This window comes from Lemur catta, chromosome 24 (genome assembly GCF_020740605.2).
Source record: "Lemur catta isolate mLemCat1 chromosome 24, mLemCat1.pri, whole genome shotgun sequence".
Classification (NCBI taxonomy): domain Eukaryota; kingdom Metazoa; phylum Chordata; class Mammalia; order Primates; family Lemuridae; genus Lemur; species Lemur catta.
This window is the reverse complement of record NC_059151.1, coordinates 11928199-11949622: the sequence shown is the minus strand read 5'-3', so window position 1 is coordinate 11949622 and position 21424 is coordinate 11928199. Positions and strand designations below refer to the sequence as shown.

General features: G+C 47.9%; 1 protein-coding gene across 4 annotated transcripts; it reads left to right on the top strand.

The window, feature by feature from the left end:
• Positions 1-403: 403 nt before the first annotated feature.
• Positions 404-21424, top strand: C24H4orf54 (chromosome 24 C4orf54 homolog). Of its 4 annotated transcripts, XR_006731250.1 has the most exons (4): positions 2137-2496; positions 3338-8784; positions 16623-16747; positions 19911-21424. XR_006731250.1 is itself a non-coding variant. In XM_045536886.1 (3 exons), exon 2 carries the CDS (start codon positions 3369-3371, stop codon positions 8745-8747), a length of 5379 nt encoding a protein of 1792 aa, XP_045392842.1. In that variant the 5' UTR covers positions 404-711; positions 3338-3368; the 3' UTR covers positions 8748-8784; positions 16623-21424. The 4 variants fall into 4 exon arrangements, 2 of the variants coding, with proteins under 2 accessions (XP_045392842.1, XP_045392841.1); XM_045536886.1 differs by lacking the exon at positions 2137-2496 and adding an exon at positions 404-711 and having other exon boundaries at positions 16623-21424; XM_045536885.1 differs by having other exon boundaries at positions 16623-21424.

Below are 21424 nucleotides of genomic sequence, written 5' to 3'. Positions count from 1 at the left end.
TGCTGCTGTCAGAAACCTAAATATAATCATACCCTTTTACCAACTGGTGGATACCCTGGCCTTCCTTCTTTTACATACTATCATCTCACAAGGCTTTCAGGGAATGCAAAGAAACTGTCTCTGGAGGGACAAAAATAATGACACTGAGTCATTTCCTTTGTTACTCTTCGAATTCCCATATAAAGTTATCAACTGAGTATACCTTGTCTGCTCTAGCAAGTGGGCCCGCTTAACCCGGTTTAATGTGGTGGTATTAGTCACTGTTAATTGCTCAAGAGTTGAGATCACTGAGTTCATCTGTAAAAAAAAAATAAAATGACTGTAGTCCTGTTAAGGAATAAAAGGCTATGGTTATCAAATGACTGCGAGTTATTTCAACAGAATTGAGAGCATCTATTTTCATAGCAATGTATACTGCCCCAGAACTCTCCAAATGCCCGAGGGTAAGCAGCCTGGGGTTCTTAAGCATCTTCCTTTAGCCTGTAATTGGTCATTGTTTTTCCATGTATGAGGTTTCTTAATTTTTCTTTTGAGCCTATCCTATTCCAGACTTTTGGCTGTTTTGATTTTTAAAGAGAATTTGTGGTTCAAATGAAACCCGACGATTTGGAAATTCACTTTATTTGGAAAAGATTTCTCTTCAATTCTTTTTCCTACACTGGCATTCATCTAGATAGAAAGCAGTAAAGGAGCCACCCAGACACTCCGAAGGTAAGTATCTCTTTCAGAACAACCTGCTCTTTATGCCTCTCGGGGAGGTTTGTCTGGGGCTGTGCTCTCCGGAGGACTCTGGAGGTAGATTTTCAGAACTCTGTGTATTAAGCAATTATGTTTTAATCTGCACCCAGGGCATGTGACCTTCCAACTTTGTAGTTTGCCAACTGCAGGGAGAAACTCTGCTGAGCTGTCATGACAGACAGGGCCATATGAAAAGTGCTGGAAAGATTCCTCTTTAGGCTATAATTGCCGTGATGGGCAGAAACTCCACCTTCTGTTCGGCTGCAGAGGATGTATGTCTCACAGCGCTGGAGGTGGCATTCAGGGTTGACTGTCCAAGGCACGGTCAGCCTCAAAGCAAAATTAAAACAGGGCACTGAAAATACTCTGCTTGCCCGAAGGAGCCAACTATATTTTATTTCATTTTATTTATAGGATCATGATCCTTAACCACTGAGTACAAGATGTGTACACAGGTTGATTAGATGAAAAGAAAACAAAACAAAAAAACACAGTGACAGGGTTTATTTGTGGTCATTCAGATAAAATGAAACTGCCTCGTGCATAAGTTGCTCCCTTCTAATTGAGAATCTGGGTGCCCTGCAGAGTATTTGAGCGTAGAAGTCACCAAGACTGTGTATTAATAGCAAAACGGTCATGGTCCCAGCTCTGGAGCCAGACTGCCTGGGTTTGAATTCTGCCTCCTAATTTCTTAACATCTCTGCACCTCACCTTTCCCATCTATTAAATCAGAACAATAATCCTACCTAATTCATCAGGTCGTTATGAGGATTAAATAAATTAATATACACACATTAAAAAGGGTTTCAAGTTGTTCTTGGCACATAGTAAATTCTACATGTCTTAGTTGTGATTATTATTATTAAGAATCTAAGATTTTTGTGCCAGTAAACATAGTTCTCCATAATCAAAAAGTTGATGGCACATTTAGCAAATTCTCCTTCTCTCCTTCTGGTTCTTTCACTCTCTTCCTCTCTTTTGTTTCTTTCTTTTTCCTTTTCTCTTTTACCCTCTTCACCTAGAGCTCTGGCTTAATAGCCACACTATGATTCTCGATAGTTCCAGTCTATTTTTTTTTTGGAGACAGAGTCTCGCTCTGTTGCCCGGGCTAGAGTCCCGTGGCGTCAGCCTAGCTCACAGCAACCTCCAGCCCCTGGGCTCAAGCGATCCTTCCAGTCCTTCTTTAAGTTGGGTTTTTCACGGCAGTGGTGTGGGCAGAAGGGAGCTGCCATGGGCTCCCTTCTGTTCAGGGCTGTGCTGTCCATGTCCCCAGTCTGAGAAGGTAGATGACCCGGTTGTTAGGGGCTCCCACTCCGTACCTATCCACACGCCTGTTCAGAGGAAGGAACATTTTTCTATGTGGGGGTGGCATTCGTGTTGGAAAGGGATGGTTGACGATGTTATTTTTGTTCCCCACAAATGTGGATGTTTAAAATAGTGCTTTATTCAATCGGTGTAAGTGACACATAGACTATGTATAGTGGTGGAATCGGGCCTGGCAGGTGATCAAGGCCAGATCTCACCAAAATCAGGAGTTGTTCTTCACTGATAGCACCCGGGGAATCTACGCTGAGGATGGCCAGCGTGGGCCCCTGCCTTGGGTTGCCCGGCAAATTTTCCTGCACAACTACTGAATTATCTGGAATGGATGCACCTCAGAGCTAGCAAACTGGGCTTTTGGCCTCGTTTCCTTGGGGCATGCCAGGGGTCACATTTCCTCTCTGGACCTCCCTCCAAGCCGCACTGTACTCTTGCAGGGTAAGTGTGTTCGTTGTTCTTTCCCTTTTTGACTCTGTGCCCTGCGGGGCCTGGAATTCAGCCAGCGTAACCAAATCAGGAGGCTGCAGTCAGGCTATATTTAATTGGGGGTTTATTGTCTTCCACGGTTTTACAAGTTCAGGGAACTTTTTTTGAGATTGGTCAGGTATTTGTAGGGATTTGAAATCATATCAATTTTGGTTCCATATGCTCCTTTTTAGTGACTATAATGAAAAGTTTATTTAAAGTGTTAAGTTTTAGGTCTTGGAAAATTGCCCTTTTATACTTTTAGTCAACACAGTAAGGATTCTAGAAGGCATTCTTCCTATTTTGGAAAAAAAAAATGTTTCATACAGTGTATCTTTGGGGAAAGAGGGGTGAAATATTCTATTCCTATGAAAAGTTTTATTACCCAAACTCCTCTAATTGGGCTCTCCAAAGGAAAAGTAATGCATAGATTTTGCGGCAAATATAAAGCTACCATATATGTACAAGGGAGATGTTGAAATATTTCCGGAGTGTCCTCAGTTGATTTGAAATGCAGTGCAAAATTTGAATTTCAAGAACAAGGAAAAAAAAAAACCATTTAATCAGAGACTTGAGACTGAAAGATGGCAGCGAGGACAGAATAATTTCGTACTTGCTAGACGTCTCCATAATAGATCACATAGAACATTTGGTTGATTTGAATTAGAACCCACAAGCCTCCTCCACCCCCAGCCTCCTCTTTCCATCTCTTTAGAGCCTCTTCTTCCTACCCTCGAGCGCGATTTCGGTATGGCTGGGGAACGGACACTAAAAATATTTCTGGAATGACGTGACCCTCTCTCGCCCCATCCAGGGAAGGGACCAGGCTTCACAAGAAACAGCACATGCTTTCCTTTCATTTCTGGGAGTCCCAGGGTCAACCTACAGATGCTGCTCCTTCCGTGGCCGATGGCATTCAGGCTTGTCACTGCCGACGCTGCCGGGCAAACAACGGGACAGGACAGCTCAGCTGCGGGACGCTGGCCGCAGTCCCGGCCAGAGCAGCAGCCCCTCAGCCACCGACCCCCTCTGCCACCGCCCCAGCCGGGCGCCGTCCCACCTCCCTCGGGCTCGCTGCCTCCCCGCCACAGGGGCTGAAGACCTGGGAGGTGGTGGCAGCAGTGACAGCGGTGCCTACAGCCTCAGGGCCAGTCCACGCACGTGGGACCCTGCTTCGGGCAACTCTGCAGCCCCTCTGGGGCCAGAGAGGGACCCGGGACATCCCCAGCGCTCACCACTGCCTCTTCCTGTCGCTGAAACCCGGGAGAGGGCTCGGAATGGAAGCCGCCACCCCTGAGCGGAATGCGCAGGCCAGCCTGGAGGAGGTGGAAGTGGAAGACGGGGCGACCAGAGCTCGGGACAGCCCGGAGCCCCCGCAGCAGCTGCGGCCGCTGCCCGGGCCTGCAGCCTCGTCCCAGCGAGACGCGAAGTATGCGCAGACGGGCGCTCCAGCTGGAGTCCGGGGGGCGAGCCCCGGGACCCTGAAACTCACCCCGGGGCCCTGCGCTGGGGATCAGAGTGCCCCTGGGAGCCCAAAGGAGAAAGCCCAAGAGGAACCGAGCAGCCGACAGTGCAAGGCTCCAACCCCCCGGGAGAATCCTGCCTCCTCCGAACCCTCCGGATCCCAGCTCTCTGCTCCCGATGAGCGTGGCAACTTCTCATCTTCCTCCTCCTCCTCCCCAGTGGACAAAGAAGAAGAGGAGGAAGGCCTTTCCAAAATGGAGGATTCCACCGCATCGACTGGGGCTCTGGCCACTTCCTCTTCATCCTTAGGCTTTGAGAGCGAGAGCGAAGGTCGCCAGCCCAGGGGAGGAGAGGGAGGGAAGAGATCAGGAGTGGGGGGAGGGGGAGGAGGGGGAGGGGGGCAAGGAGACGGCACAGAGTGCAGGGACATTATTGCCAAGTCCCAGGGCAGCAGGGACCCCCCCAAAGAACAAGAGGCTCACTACATCACCACCCATGAGATCCAGCTGAGTGAGGTGGAGCAAGACATGGATTTCGACGTGGGGCTGGCCTCCCGCTGGGATTTCGAGGACAACAACGTCATCTACTCGTTCGTGGACTATGCTTCCTTCGGTGGCAGCGATGAGACCCCAGGGGACGTCACCACCCTGACCGAAGAGGACGACGACAACAGCTGCTACCTCAGCACCACTCCCAGCACCAACGCCACCCGGACACCCAGCCCCACCAGCAGCGACGTGGCCCGCCCCGACGCAGACCGCAGTGGTCGCGACACCAGCAGCACCGAAGTGGGCAGCGGCCCCTCTGACGACGGCCCCACGCCCCCACCCACTGCGCCTGGCACGGCCCTCCTGCGCGAGCCCGAGTCCCCGGGGACAGCTTCAGGGACAGCCGCCGCCGCGAGCAGCTGCGGGAGTGCCGCAGGCCAGATCCTCCTATCAATCAAACCGACTTCCCGGGCTATAAATGAGCCTAGCAACGTGCGTGCAAAGCAAAACATTATTTACGCTGCCAAGCATGAAGGCGACATGAGCCTCCGCGTCTCTACAGCTGCTGAACACAATTCAAGTTCGCTCAAGCAAAACCCGGCTGCAGCCGTGGCTCAGGACCATGCAAAGAAATTCATCGCCGTCCCTGCTCGCCTGCACACCCGGTGCGGGGCCATCCAGGCCAAGGAGCTCGTGGACTACTCCAGCGGGGCCTCCAGCGCCGTGAGCGAGCTGGACGACGCGGACAAAGAGGTGCGTAACCTGACCTCGCGGGCCTTCCGCAGCCTCGCCTACCCCTACTTTGAGGCCCTGAACATCAGCTCCCGGGAGTCCTCCGCCACGCTCTCCGAGGTGGGCTTCGGACGCTGGTCAACCTTCCTGGACCTAAAATGCGGGGGCGTGGGCGCCCGAGTGGAGCAGAGCCTGCTCAGGGGCAGCGCGGCCTCGGTGGCCGCGGGGCTCAGGAAGGGCGGCGGGGCCAGGGCCGCTGCAGACCAGCTCTACGTCCAGGCCAAGAAGTCCCAGACCAAGGCCTTGGAGTTCGTGGTCAGCAAAGTCGAGGGGGAGATCAAACATGTGGAGACACCCCTGTGTTTCCAGAAGCAGGTGCAGACGGGTGCCCGCGTGGTCACCCTCCTCGAGCCCCTGAACCTGCGCAGTGACAGCAAAGCCAGCTCCGCCACCGGGCCTTGCAGGGCCACCAAAGGCTCCAGCAAGGGGCCGGGGTCTGTGTACACCGACGACGGCTCGGAGGCCTCGGAGGGCAGCAAGCCCGCCTCCCGCGCCGACGGCCCCCAGAAGAAGTCCAGGTTCGCTTCCAGTCTGCTCAAAAATGTCATCTCCAAGAAGATGCAGCGGGAGCACGAGTTCAAAATGGAGAGGGGAGAGGTCACCGATACGTCCCAGCGCAACCTGCCCGGCGCCCCCAGGGACGCCGAGGGCCGGGCTGGGACCGAGAGGCCGCGGGAGCGCGGGCTGCAGCGACAGAGCTCCCGCCACTCGGACGCGGGCTCCGAGTGCGTGGCCGGCAGCGCGGCGGACGCGGGCGGGGACGGGGCTCGGTCCCCCGTGTTCAAAGCCAGCACCCCGCGGGAGGGCAGCGCGGGCTCGGGCCGGAGCTTCGCCGAGGGACACACGGAAGTGTGTGAAATCAAAAAGAGCGCCTCGGAGACGGTCAAGGGCATCTTCCTGCGCAGCCAGAACAGCGCGTTCCGCTCCTGGAAGGAGAAGGAGGCGGAGAAGCGCGAGGAGCACGCGGCCGTCGGGAAGCTGAAGCTCCCCAAGGGGGGCGACTGGAGGGCCGACCTCGGGGAGATCTCCGCCAGCAAGTCCACCATCATGTCTCGCCTGTTTGTCCCCAACATCCAGCAGACGCCCAGAGACAAGCAGCCGGGGAAGCAGGCCACCAAATACCCCGCTGCCCAGGCCACGTCCACCGCCGTGATCAGGCCCAAGGCCCCGGAGATCAAGATCCGGCTGGGCAGCGTGCAGCAGCCAAGCTCCGACTTCAACATCGCCAAGCTGCTCACGCCCAAGCTGGCCGGTGGCAGCGCCTCCGACCTCTTCAAGACCCTTGAGGACAACAGCAGGGCACAGCAGAAACTCTTCCGCGGGGACAGCCTGGAAAAAGTGCCCCATTTCCAAGTGAGAGATGTCAGAGACAAGTCCAAGGCTCAAGGCCCTCTGCACCAGGTGAGAGACGTCAGGAAACTAATCAAAGGGTCAGGGGACAGCAGTGACAAGGGCAGTGTTACTCCAGAGCAGGGACTGACAGGGCCCAAACCCCGGCAGCTGGCTGCTGCAGCTGGTGGATCCGGATCCCTGTCCCCGTTGGTGATTACGTGCCAGGCCGTAGTGAACCAGAGGGAGGACAGCACGGACCGAGAGCCAAGGGACAGCATGGGCAAGAACAGCAGCAGCAGCAGCAGCAGCAGCAGCGTCTTGAATCCCTCCTCCCCGGAAGGGACGGTCTTGGTTCACAGGGCATCTGGCAGGCTGCCTGTGGCCACCATCGCCCCCAATAAGCCCGAGCAGGGCTCCTACCTGCCCGTGCTCAAGATCGTCTCCAAGGCCTCTGCCCAGAAGACCCCGGAGAAGCTCAAGGACGAGGAGGTCAAGGAGGAAGGGAAAGCCCCCAAGCCAGCCCGCAACGCCCTGGAGAAGCTGACGGCCGCGGTGAGGTCCATGGAGGAGCTGTACAGCTTCAACAGGAACGAGTGGAAGCGCAAAAGCGATCCCCTGCCCACGATGACGAACAGCCACGTCCTGTCGCTCATTGCCAGCGAGGAGAGGGAAGGGGGCGTGGGTGCCGAGGGAGACCACGACAAGCTGGCCCGACGGCTGGGTGACGTGGAAGAGCGGGGCGCAGGACACAAAGGTGACATGGTCCCGCGAGGGGCCCCCCTAGAACGTCTGCAGCGGAGAAACTCCAACCCCAGCGCTGAGAGCGTGTCCGCCCGGGCAGCTGCCTTCGAGAACCTGGCCCGGCAGAGGCCGCGATCTCTCTACATCCCCCCTGTCCACAAGGACGCGGAGCGGCCACAGCCCCTGCAGCCCCTCCCTCCCCTCCCCGGCGCGCAGAACGTGCTCACAGTGACCGCCAGCAGCACCCAGAAAACGGGGGGCGTCGCCGGCAAGTTCCCGCAGGGGCCCTCCCCGGAGAGTCCTTCCGCGGCGGCCAAGAGCATCAAATCGCAGGGACTCCGGTCCCTCAGGATCTCTCCCGCCACCCAGGATGAGGTGACCAACAGGAAAAGTGGCAGCGGCTTGGAGAAGAGCAACGGTGACTGTGGCAATTACCTGGCCATCCCCCTTAAAGGAAGCTCCGCTGCAGGGGAGCTGCCGGGCAGGCCTGGGGCTGCCAGGGAGGGGCCCCCCAGCTCCTCGGCCGCCACCCTCTGCAGTTTGCCCCCCCTGAGCGCCCGCAGTCAGGTCCCCGGCAGCCCCAAAGGCTCCCAGGTCAGTGGGACCAGCCGGCCGGCTTGGCGCACGAAGCCCGACAACCCCCGGGGGACGGTAGCTGCCCCCACGGGCCCGCAGAGCCCGGAGCATCCCCCCACCGCCATCTACCACCAGCAGCCGCTGCCCTTCGCCCTGCAGGGGGCCCAGCCCCAGGTCCTCTGCTTCTCCCCGCCCCGCATGCCCGCCCCCGCCGCTGCGGGCCCGGCTGCGGTCCCCGCAGACCCCTTCCAGCCGCCGCAGCCTCAGCAGACGCAGCGCAAGATGCTCCTGGATGTGACCACCGGCCAGTACTACCTGGTGGACACGCCAGTGCAGCCCCTGACCCGGAGACTGTTTGACCCCGAGACGGGGCAGTACGTGGATGTCCCCATGACCCCCCAGCAGCAGGCGGTGGCTCCCATGTCCTTCCCCGTGCCTCCCCTGGCCCTGAGCCCCGGGGCCTACGGACCCACCTACATGATCTACCCCGGGTTTCTGCCCACGGTGCTGCCCGCCAACGCCCTGCAGCCCACGCCCGCTGCTCACGCGCCCGGGGGCGGCGAGCTGTCCCCCATGGCGCCGGAGCCCCCCAGCAAAGACGCAGCTGCCACCTTCCCGGAGGCCCCGTACTTCATGGCTTCCGGTCCGTCTCCGGCCGCTTCTTCCTCCTCGGCCCCAGCGGCCGCATCCCAGCTCGTGGGGGCCAAGGGCTTTGCCCAGCTGCACGGCAAGCCTGTCATCAGCATCACCTCGCAGCCCCTGGGGCCGCGGCTCATCGCTCCCCCGTCCTTCGACGGCACCACCATGAGCTTCGTGGTGGAGCACAGATGATGCGCGGTCCCCGGAGAGGAGGACGAAGCAGCTGCTGGTGAGTGAATTGCACGTTGATAATCAGGCTTAAGAGAACAAGGACAGTCCTGTTTCTTTGTCCCCAAAGTGGGAGACTTACAGCAGAGGAGGCTGGTTCTAGAAAGGGGCACTCTGGAAGAATAGAACAAACCCCGTCCACTTATGAAGGAGCTAGTTTTCCTGCCAGATTTCCTCCTCCGCGGTGGGTGGAGGTGGCAGGGCAGGCAGACGGCCCCCCAGCCCGAGTTCCTGGAGTGAGCCTCGCTCTTTGTTCCTGGCAGCCCCAGCGACAGAAGGCACCAAACGTCCTGGGAGATGACTGGAAACCCCTTTAATCTGTCTGGTCCCCAGAAGTAAGGAGAGTCGAAGACAGATGTTTTCTCATTCGGGAGGTTTCCTAGAATCTGCAGAAATGCTTCTTCCCTCTCTTCCTCTTGAAATTGCTTATACAAAGGGACTGGATTTTTAAAAACAATTTTTCACTGTTTGGTTGATTGGAACACTTTTCTTAGGGTGAGTGTCTTTTACACACACACACACACACACACACACACGAGTGTGATCTCCAGGAGAGGGGAGATGATCGTGCAGCTGCAGCTTCTCCTTGAATAGGGTTGCTGTGTTCATTCCAGTCTTGTTCAATCACCACGAGACCCTCATTTTCACATCCATGTTCTCTTTTTTCGGAAAAGAATCAACTTCTGCACTTATTCCTATGTAAAGGAAAGCAGAGAAAATAGATTCCTGCCACCTAGGTTGATCCAAAGCCACAGACAGGAGTCCCCGCTGTAAATACAGTCTGTGGAACTTGATAGGAAGAGTGAGCTTGGCTTGTTCAAACCAGAACATTTTAGGTCAAACTTGTAAGACAGGGCCAAGACACCCTCAGATGGGAGTGCAAAGGTGGCAGAACAGTGGGGACCAACTTGCCCCTCAAACTCTTGTTCTCTTCATATTAGGAAAGGTTGAGATCATAAATGCTTCTAGCACTTTCACTTCTTGGTAAGATCATACACTGAACCAAAACAAAGGAGTAGAGGAGAAACCCTACCTCTGCTTCTATAATAGAAATAAGCCATTTCTCTCTTCCCTGATTTAACTGAAAAGGAACAGAGGAACATTGTTGCTTTGCGCAATAAAAGAGCCATCAATTAGGAATTAGGAACATCGGATTATAAACTTACACAGACTGTCACCAGCTGTGTGACTCTGGCATGAAAAACTCTCTAGCATTCATGTGTCGTCTCTGGTGGGGACAATAATATCTATCCCTCGACTTGTAACTGAATGTCAGATGATTTTACAGCATATTGAAAGCTACGAAACCTTTTTCAAATGAGGGGATTGTTACTGTATATTATGACATTTATCCTACTGCAAGACAACATTAGTCCCTGTCCAAAAATCCTTGGGTCTTTCTCTAAGAATTCAGGTGAAAGCATAAGTCTCATTTCAGCTGCAATCTAGAACTAGATTAGATGATCACAAATAAAGAGAGGAGAGGGGAAAATTAAAGCTAAATGATGTATGTTTTGTTTGATATAGAAAATAAAGAAGACATCCAGTTTGCATGGGAAGGAGACTCAGAATTAGAGAACTGGTTTTGCAAAAGGAAGAGGAGGCTGCAGGCAAAAGTGGTTTAATTTCCTGGACAGGTGGTGTGTTTACCTAGGGCTATTTTGGGCCGGCTAATCCAGGAGGCCTTTGTGCAGGCTGTGGAGGTGCAGAAGCAAGGGGAAGGGAGGACAGAGAGGAGGGGGGAGGCCGGGGGCACACACTTGCTCAGAGCCCGCTTAGCAGCTGCCTTTGGCCTCTCTCCTGCCTGGCCACTCTCAGTCTAGAGAGATTAGACTTGGAGTCATTTCTATCAGACACAGATAGACATCAGAGTTTTTAGTATTTGAGACTTGAATAGTGATTTTGGAAACTGTTTCCCTTTTTGAAAGCACAACCTTTATTTTGGTAAACAGTCCTAAAGATAGAAAAAATACAGACAGATAGGCAAAAGCTGGTTTCTGGATTGAAGAAGAATAGTCTTAAATAGGAACTAAATGTTAGCTTTTTGGGTGCAGGCAACAACTGACTCAGCCAAATTCACATAATGAATTAAAATCCTTCAAAATTTATCTTCCTGAAAGTTCTATACCACTTTCCAAAGAAAAGTCAGATTAAAAAAAAAAAAAAAGCGTGTAGCAGCTCTTTCCCTTGTGTGAAAAGTTTCTTAAACACTGAAGACATTTCAAAAAACCAGCTGATGCTCATTTGAAGGGACAGTATGAGGAGCCTTGGGAGGTGACTTCAGTTTGGTTTTTCCTTTGAAAACCAAACTTCATGGCAGAGATCTCTGTGTTTTGAGGTTGGGTAGGGGTATATGACTCCCTTTCAACTGAGAAGTTACGTAAATGATTTATTGCAACCATAATGTTTCACGGAGAAGAAAACTGGGATTTAGAAAGAAATGGTTTTGCTGTGATCCCCAGAAAGGGAGAGAGCCAGGACGGGCGGAGCTGGTTCTGAACTCCTGGCCACACCATGCTCCCTGCAGAGCACTCTTTATATTCCTTAGTAGGATGTGTGGAGCGAAGGGAGGATGGCGGAGGAGGTACGATGGGCTCGGCACTGGCAAGGACACCTGGGATCCGCTCCCTGGTGACATCTGGCCATTGACCATGTATGTTTCCATTTGCCTCTCTGAACGTTTGTAAAATGAATGTTTGAACCAAGTGCTCTCATTCTCTCATCCATTCACCAAATGTGAACTATATGCCCATGCTCTACCAGCTACCGTGTATCCTGTGGTGCAGCCACAGACCCCCGTGGGACCCACGACAGTCCCATCAGCCAGGAGCCTGCCCCCTGCCTCCCAGGAAGAGACAGACCTGTCCAGACACCACTGCAAAGCCAGTGTTCAAGAACCGTCCTAACCTTTAAGATTCCTTCCGGCTCAAATAATAAGCAGTTCATCATCTATTTTTAGCACCACGTTGCATCAGGGAGCTGTACTTTTTTCCTCCCTGTGTATATTTAAGCACAATCAGCTGCTGTTCTCTTTCTGATTATTCTATTATGAATTTTCCTTTATGTATTTTTGATTTCATGGGAGGATTTTTCTCACTTCTCTTCGTCCTGTGGTCAATACTCTAGTATTTCTCAAACTTTTTCATGCCACAACCCCTTGAAAAAGATAATCGATACTATTGTTTATGGGATTATCATTTGGTGATGCCAGCGCACGTTGTGACAAATAGACGAGGCTGTTCACCGCCGGGCGCTTGGCAGTGCAAAAGCAGGATGGCCACAGCAGTAACCTAGTTGCAATGCTAGGGACACCAGCTGCAAAACTTCACCACTTTCTCTCTCTCTCTCTCTCTCTCTCCCCCTCTCTCTCTCTCTTTTTTAGGTAATTTTTGTCTGCCTAGTTTGGTTTTGAAAATCTCTTCTCTACAGGATCTTTGTCAACTTTTTGATGCGATTATTTTTGTTTAGTTTTCCATCGTTTGAGGCATGTGGCTGTATTTTTCTTTCCCTGACATTCACTTTCATGCTTTCTCCTGCCCACCCACTTAGATGTTATATTTTTGTTGTAAAATCATAATTGTGACTTGATACTAAATACCATTTACAAAAGCATAAAGATAAAACAAATATGGGATACTAATTAAAAAAACTTTAGTTGGCACCACGCCTGTTAATAGTGGGCCCCAGCGTGAGAGTATTGCAGTTACATGGTTTCACTGGAATGTCCTTTTTCCTTCCGTAAGACTTGTTTCAGCATTTCTCAGTGTGCTTCGTGTTGCTCCTACATTGTTCGTCTTTCTTTTCTCTCCTCAGAGTTATTTCTACCCCTGCTCCCCCCAATAAAGCCCCACATATCAGCAACTGCAGTAGGAAGAGAAAGGGCTGGATTCAAAAAGAGCTGTTTTTCTAGAGTGTTCTAAGGGGGCCCTAGACCAGTACTTAGGGCATCAAACCCAGTCCCCTTGTATTAAAATTGCAAGAGGAAATTGGGACTCAAAGAAGCTAAGTGACCCTTCCTGAGTCACAGTGTCCCTTCAGGGCAGAGCTGGGACTCAGAACCTAAATGCCAGGGTCCTGTGTCGCCCAGGCTGGAGCAGGGGCTGTTCATAGTCATTTCTTCCCTCTGTCTATTTCTGCTTCTCTTTCACCCTAAGGCCACTTTTCTTTGATGGCCTCACTTCCCGGTGCCTGTCCCAGCCCCCGTTTTTTTCCTTGCCATTTGAGGATGCATTTTCTGCTCTTTGCAATGTTTTTTTCCATTTAGTCTTCATTGTGGTTTCTCACCACCCATTCAACTCGCTTTAATTCAGGGCACCCCCCTTGCTCCTTCCCTCCTCCTCACTTCTTTTGGAGTTTGTTTTGATCACAGGCTGGACAGCTTAAAGGGCAGGCCTGGGTGAGTGCTGCCAGCTCCCTCACCTGAACGTTCTCAAAGCTTTGTGCAGCCTGGGCAAGCCATCAGAGGGACAGGAATCTGGCTGCTCTCCCTGTCTTCTGCCAACGCAGGCCAAGTAGCTGGGCTGCAGGCTGCAGGCTGCAAGCTCGACATTTCAGTTTCAGTTCACTCGTCATTCCTTACCTGAATCAATTCGTTTATTTCTATTCCCCCCACTAACTTGGTTACCGCCTCCTTCCCCAATTCCTATATATAGCTGCTGTTGTATTTTATTATCTCCTTCATGTCTTTTTTGTCCTTTTCTTTTCTCCCGTTCCCTTTTATTGGATTGTAGCTTTCCTCTAGCTTACTATTTTGTGCCTTTCTCTCCAGTTAATTCTATTGCCTGTATATTTTCTTCCCTTCCCTCTCTAAAATTAATAAAAAATGAAAAAAGGAGTAGCTAACGCGTATTTAGCATTTAGTATACACCAACACTTAACATTATGCCATTGGGTTCTTAAAACAAGTAGGTGCTATTTTTAATCCCTATTTGACAAAATAACTTGTCCCAGGCCAGCAGCTGCTGAAATCCAGTGGCCCCTGCCCTTGTAGATGACCCCCTGTTCGTCCACTTCTCTTACTCTCTGCCTTCTGGTCTGGGTGCCACCGTGAACTGTCCCCCTTCCCTTATGTGTCCTTTGTGTCAGGTCTTTCTTACTACCCACTTCTCCAAAATGTTTCAGCCATTGCATTTTGCTTCTGCTCACATCATCCTGGTGAAGGATTGAGTATATGAAACATTAATGTCCTCAAGGAGGGGAAGGAGAGGACAAGAGATGGAGTTTGACTGACTACTCAGCTGCTTATTTTTCTAACTTCAAGTTCATTTAAGGGAAAATAAGAGTCCTATCCAAGAGGAAACAGAATTTCCTAGCCATGTCACTGCTGCGGGGTGTGTGTGTGTGTGTGTTGTGGGTTTAGGGTAACGACAGGGAAAGGGAACAAGTTAAGAAGCTAATCCTGAATCTGGCCATGTCTGGCATTTACTAAGCCTCTACGTATGTTTTTCTTTTGATTAAAAAAATTAGCTTTCTTTAGAACATCTTATGCCCCCAAAAGAAAGCTGAGCCAGTTTCAGAACCGGTAGGGGCTGTGGCCCCCGGTGGCGGGGTGACGCTTTGTGTGTGCAAGGAGGGAAGACGGGCGAGGTGCAGGGGAGAGCAGGATGCCCTGCGATGCCAGCAGGTGAAAGCGTCTTAGCTGAAGGAGAGCCCAGTGGCTGTCCCTAAAGCACAGTGCAGGTGGCTTGAAGTCAGGCAGCCCCGACTCCGAGTTGACCCCTGTCTAACACTGGTCTAGGCAAGCTACTTGCTCTTGCTGACACTGTGTCCTCGTCTGTAAAACAGAGACATCTTTCAGGAGAATGGTGACCGTTACGAAAAACACAGCACACAGTAGATGGCACGGAGTAAACATTCAGTCTCCCTTGGAGACTAGACCTTCCTAGATGCCTCAGAATCCCCCAATCGTCTCAGGCCCCTCATCAGAGCAGAAAGTCAGCCCTCACCCCTGCGCACTCCCAGGGCGGTGTTGGGCACCTACGCCCAGGATTGGGCTGTGTTTTCCCAAACTGGAGGCAGCGCCCACAGCCCCGCTGTCCCCTTTGAGCTGGCTGGCTGACCCTCAGGGCAGGCCAGTTGGCTGGAAGCCAGGGTACTCTAGTATCCCCCAAGGCCTTCTAGAATGTTATACAACTCTGGACAGAGCTTGCCAGTGGCGTGTGGTGACTTTGCAGAGTGTCTGGGCAGAGGCCTGTGTAGGAAAAGGGAAAATCTGCCCCAGCTTCCCTCCCCAGCTCTGTCATGTGTTCTGGTCCCCAAATCCTGGGACGTCATCCAGCCAAACTCCCTGGAGACACGGTGTAGTCACCCCTGTTGTCTTTACTGATCCTTCACGATCCACTGAGCCACGGTACAAGTTTGTGGGGCCTCTGAGAGGTTATGCTGGCAATTTTTATGATTTTTTCTTTAATAGGAATTGGACCAACTTTATTATTTTCAAGATTTCAAGCAAGCTTCCTCTGAAGTTAACATAAACAGAAGGAATATCCCGTGATGATCCAAAAAGGCAATATCTAGACGATCAGTCCCTAAATATGATAATAGTAGATTGTGTAACCGGATTTCTCCTCTGTTTCTCAGGCTGCTGTCACCATCCTGTGGTGCAATCTCTCTCTCTCTCTCTCTCTCTCTCTTTCTTTCTTTCTTTCTCCCCACCCTGTCTTCTCACTCTGCACGAGGAGTCTGCAAATCTTGCCTTACAACAGGATTCAGCCAGAGTTGTTGTCAAATCCCTGGATCCGCGTTGAAATTATTCTTGTTAGTCTCCTATTTTCTTTTTCTCTTCTTACAATTAAGTTTTCTTTTCCTCTTGCTGCTCTGTATGTCCTAAAATAGAAAACCTTAAATTTACCAAATGAGAGGTCTGCAAACCCACAATAGTCCTGAAGTTCATTTATTCCTCAACATAAAATACAAAACAATAAAATAAACATGAAGTATATCCGTGTGAGCTATGAAACCATATTATTCTTATAGACTTCTTTTTTCTTAAACATTTCAATAGGTGTGTTTCTGGATGATAGAATTTAAATTTCCCTTGCCTCACTACTCTGATTTCATATAATGGGTTAGGTAGCTGTTAATAGATACTTCTTGGAGGTTATTTTTCATATAAGTCTTCTTAATCCCTAACAAATATTACCTGTAGCCTACTGTATTTATGTCTTCATAATATTATGCTCAAGTATCAACTCCCAAATGTAAAACAAAAGTTCTTTAGGCAAAGTTCTAGTATATCTACTATATACTATTGCTATCTAGAGTTGGAAAGAAATGACTCATTTTTAGTCAACTTTTGGACATGTCAATGCTGTCTTAGAATGGATTTAACTAAGTTATAGGTTCTAACCAGTATATATCTCATTTTAAACAAAATGCACAATGTGAAATTTTACATAATTTAGGCAGTGATCATTTGCTTTACAAGAATTCTCAATATAGCGTTTACTCATTTAATTTGATTACTAACTCACGCTGAATTGCAAATGTTTCCATTTAAATATCACTTCTTCATGCTGATTTTAGGAACATATCTATTATAGTGTTTTATCTTTGCTATGAATGATTTCAATGAAACTAAACATTTAACTCCAAAACCATTTTTGAATAGTTGATTAGATTTAATTAAGGTTCCACTCTGGGCATTTCTTAAAGTCATGTAATGTTTAGTAGGTTCAGAAACACATTTGTCAAACATATTTTAAAACATGAACTCCATCATTAATATTGACTTTAGCCAAATAGTTAAATAAAATATATTTTGACATTTTTCTTGCCTCTTTAAAAGTGAGATTTGCTTTTAGAACTAACAGCCTTTTCTTTGACTATGTTTTTTTATAGGAACAAGGCAAGATGGACTATTCTCCTTCAACCTGAAAATTGCATTGTAATAGCACTAAGAATTCATCTGAAAAAGTTCTTCCACATGTGTTATTCTTAATTTTTGCTTCTTATAAGCCAAGAGTGTAAGTTTCTCTATTTTCCTGAACAACCCTCTTGAGGCAGTTTCTGTTCTTTTAATTTTACCGAGTTGATTGAATGGTTTCATTTTTCCCCTGTAAAACTATTTCTTTTATACTTTAATACAGGATATAAGATTTCTATTCACGTCTTCCCTCCTGCACTTCTGACTAGGCGAACAGTCCCTTTGTTCTCATGGTTCAATCAAAACATACAACAGAATGGGATTGGTTCTGTTGTAAACCAAGCCAGCGACTCAGTAATTTGGATCACAAATCTCCTTATAGGTTCTTACAATATATTAAGACTAGCTCACAGAGTTGTAGCACATATATCAGTTTTAAATATGATGGTTCTGCTCTTTGAATCATATACCAGCCAGACCTAGTTATTCTCTTGGTTGTTCTCTATGTGTTCTTTTATTTGGTTTGGCATGATGTGATTGTGAAATCACAAATGTGATGGTGAGAAACAGTGGTTTTACCATTTGTACTCTGTTTTATTTTTCCATCCGTGCAATGTCTTGACATTTTTTGTTGCCTTAAAGTAGAATGGCTTAAAATACGGGAGAGCCAGTGATTGCTTTTAAAAATTGAGTTCTTAGTCTCAAAAAGGTATAAAATATCTATTTCCCTTTAAGAATCTACCCTTGGTTGTGAGGGTAAAGCATTTTTCTTTTCTTGAATGATTCCCCCATAGTTGCGTACTCTTGGCTCTCACGGATTGTTTGGAGTCTAAAGAGTGACCTATTGAGGGACAGAGAATAGACTGTGACTCTGATTCAGTGACTCTGATTCCCTCCAGCCCTAGACCAGCCACCCCAAAAGAAGCAGCCTCAAATTACAACACTTGCTTCTCATGAGGCAGGTTTTAAGAGATGCTGAGAATCCAAATCAGGGAATCTTTCATCAACATCCAATTGTAACCCAATTCTGAAGGCTATTTGAGTGAGTGTTCACAGTTGATTGAACAGTAAATATTTAGCTTATTATAATTAATAAGTATGTCAATATATCCTTGGCAAAGATTACATTGAAATATTAATATTTCTTAATTACTTTTTAAAGGAATAATCTGAAAGTTCTCCCAGGCTTTTAAACAAATCTCCTTTTATTTACTTATTTGCTAAAGTATTTTGATCATTTTTAAAGAGCCTTATTTTAATTTTAATGACCATCGATATTTGGTTTGTGCTTAAAATGGCTTCTTGGAGCCACCAAATTTCATGCTACTCATGACAGAAGGTGTGAGTAAAAAAGTATGAGATGATTTTTGTATGATTTGTATCTTATTATTTTGTAGTTGTGATTCTCATCTCAGTTAGACTCTTTTTAGAAAAAACTCAACTTCACTTTCAGGGCCTTCCTTAAAGGGATCTTACTCTAAAAAAAAAGAAGTTTTCTTGGGTAAAGGAAAAGGTTTGAGGCAGAAATAGTCAGCTTTGGTCCCAATTTGATTGCTCTTTAGGCCACTGAGCTATGAAATGAAGCTCTAGCGTTTATGAGGCATGAAATATGAAACACAGTATCTGTATAAAAACAGATGTCCTTGTGCCATATTCAGGAAAATTATTGTTTGTTTCTTTATCAGAGAGGTCTTCTTACCCAGGTGAATCAATCGATCCACCCAGAACTTAATTTCTCACCCCCAGGGAATACATCTTACAGCATCAGCACTTGCTCATGCTCAGGAGAGACTGGCTGAGTTTGAGGTCACTTAATATTAAAACGAGAAAGTGGAATCCATTTCAAGATCTCCAACTTTTATGAAAGTGTGTGAACACACCTGGTGAAACATACATACAATTTAGATGGATAGCACCCAAACTGATACGACTGGTGTAAAACCACGTGTGGCTTTTAGGAAAGCCCAGTGGCCATGTTGAGTAGTCACTGCTTGCCATCTCTTCAAAAGCAGACTCCTCTTTCCCCCTAGTTTGGGGGCCCATAAACTGCTGATCAATATTTATCCCCAGCAGATCTGAGCTTTAAATTCTCACATTGAGGGCAACTAGGACAGGAGCCAGGAAAGAAAAGAGAACTTTTCATTTGCTGATTCTGTCCAAGAGGCTACGCCCTCAGGGAAGGTGCCAAGGACATAGTGAATGTCCACGTGGTTACAAATGTAACTTTAAAATAATGTTCTACAAATGCCACATTATTTATTACTGATTTTATGGTTCTCTGTTTCGCCAAACCATATGAAGCTGCTAGGTCATTTACTACCTCAAGTGACAGGGAAAGGACATTTTCACAGGAACGAGGTCAATCGCAAGCCTCATTTTCCCTGTTTTGTCGTTTCCTGGGGTTGTGTGGGTATTTAAATGAAGTGATGTGCCCTTCCTTTTTCAACCAGAGTGGAATCATACAAGAGTCTATGAAGCCTTCTGACCCCTAAAACTATTATCCTAGCAATGTCCCTTTAGCTACTGAACTACCCTTTTATGCTTTATGTCCGTGGTCCTCAATCCTCGGGCTGCTGACTGGTATTAGTCTGTGGCCAGTTAGGAACCGGGCCGCGCGGCAAGAGGTGAGCGAAGCTTCATCTGTATTTACAGCCGCTCCCAATCGCTCACCGTCCCTCCCCCCAGTCAGTGGAAAAATTGTCTTCCATGAAGCTGGTCCCTGGTGCCAAAAGGGTTGGGGACTGCTGCTTTGTGTACATAAAATCATTAATAAAGCATTTCCTAAACAATTCCTTGAGCTTGAATCTAAGCAGAATTGCAGAATCTGGTGTTTGCAATTTCCTCGCAGGGTTACTTGTGGCTCAGTTGTCCGGAAGAACCCCAGGGCGTTGTGTGCAGAGATCTTAACCCATATCTTCTTTTGCCTTCTTGGTAAAATGCCATGTTTGAAATATGCCCCATTTGAATTGTTTCTGGAAAACTGAACACATTTGTAACCAGTATGAAAATTTAATTCACCAGGATGTATTTTTTTGAAAGCACTCACTGAAATTGCCCTCAGGATTAAAGGGAGGCCCAGATATGCAAGGAATGACTGAGCTTATAGACTCTCTATATGGCAGTTTATCACTGAGTAAATAAGCTAAAACAAATTACACTTTGGCATTTTTATGATAAATGTCAACTATTAACATGCATTTCAAATTCCTCTTCTTATCGCTAGGAAATATCTGGTGATATAAATTCTTTTTTCTTATTTTCAGATTTGACGCTATCATCCTTGCCTCTTAAAAAGATATATTTTGCTTTCATACTTCATAGAAATCAAAGTCTGTGTTTGCTGCAAATCAAATGCTCACGCTACCTGAAATAATATTAATACTTTGGACTGCAGGACAGTATTGATTCCTAAGTAGAGTGACTATAATCTCATGATAAGTATGTATACGTGCGTGGGAAAACACATTCAATAATAGTCTTTGTGTTTAAAAACTATCATGGTATACATTTTCTTATGTGGTGCTTGAGGAGTTTCATTCTACAGTTTACAAGGTGTAGGTTTGCACCCCAAATTCTCAGGGTATACTATTTTACCCAAATACTTGAAAGAAAAAGGTGCCCTGTATTTTATCAGTACTGTTGAAGGGAAATATTGTGTGTAAGTTTGTTTGAGAAAACTACTTAGAAAAATCAAATTCATAAAATATGTTAGGCTTTTACATAATTTCTAAGGAGAAATATAGAGAGATAAGATATATATTTTCAAGAGACTACTTATATATTCTTAACTAATTTCTGGGTCCTAAGTAGACCCCACAGGTGCATAATATCATTAATAAAGCATGTAGCACTCGCTAATTGGTGCCTTGAGCTTGAATCTAATCAGAATTGCAGACTCTGGTCCTCTGGAGGGGAAGCGTGTCCATCTGCTGCACATGTGAGTACAAAGCGCAGGGGAAGATTCTGAAAATTGGACTCCTGTGTATGCCCCATGTCTCAGAAGAGAACTGAGCATTCACAGCAACATTCGTAAGCTGTTCACTTTCAGTGCTTCAAGTTGCAACTAGAGCACATTATTAGCTTTATTCCTGTGTAATTCATAATGGTGCAGAATAAAACACACACACATCCAATTGGATTTCTTTTTCTTTTTTTAAGTTTCAGAATTGCTTCTTTGAATGGCAAAAAGTCCTTCCCAGGGCTTCCTGAATTACCTACCACACCTGTCTCCATAGCAGGTGGTCCTTTCTCTTTCTCCCCGCTTTGAAGATGTGCATTTCTGTATTTACATAGAGATCATACTATTGGGTAGTAAAGACCGCAGTGGTTGAAAAGAATGTGAAGACTGTAGAAGTTATGTTCGAACTGAGGAGAGTAAATTGCGTGATAAATAGTGAAGGACGTTGGATCTTGACTATGAAAAAAGCCGGGGGCAAATGGAAAGAATGAGGAATTTTAAACGGCACTCCACGGAGAAATCTTTTTTGGAAAGTTCCTATCTGAGATCTGGTGTGATTCAATTATAGACTGCAGTGTGAGCTTGGCCAAGGGGACTTTGAATCCAGCCCAACAGCTCTGAGAATTGCATTTTCAGGGTATTGCATATGGAGAACGCTACTTAGACGAGGATTCTGCGAGACTAGGCCTACTTGCCTTAAATTGCCAGCATTTGTAAATGATTGTGCAATCTTGTGCAATGGTCTTTTATTTTGACTGTTTTGAAAAAAAAATGTTTTGTTTTGTTTTGTTTTTCCAGTAAAAGTAACTACAAAGAAAA

What these genes read in the sequence shown, in the direction of transcription:
- C24H4orf54 (XM_045536885.1), top strand. Translation starts at nt 2,387, where the DNA reads ATGCACCTCAGAGCTAGCAAACTGGGCTTTTGGCCTCGTTTCCTTGGG. An exon ending in CCGCACTGTACTCTTGCAGG is followed by an intron (nt 2,497 to 3,337) that starts GTAAGTGTGTTC and finishes CGCCCCATCCAG; the next exon opens with GGAAGGGACCAGGCTTCACA.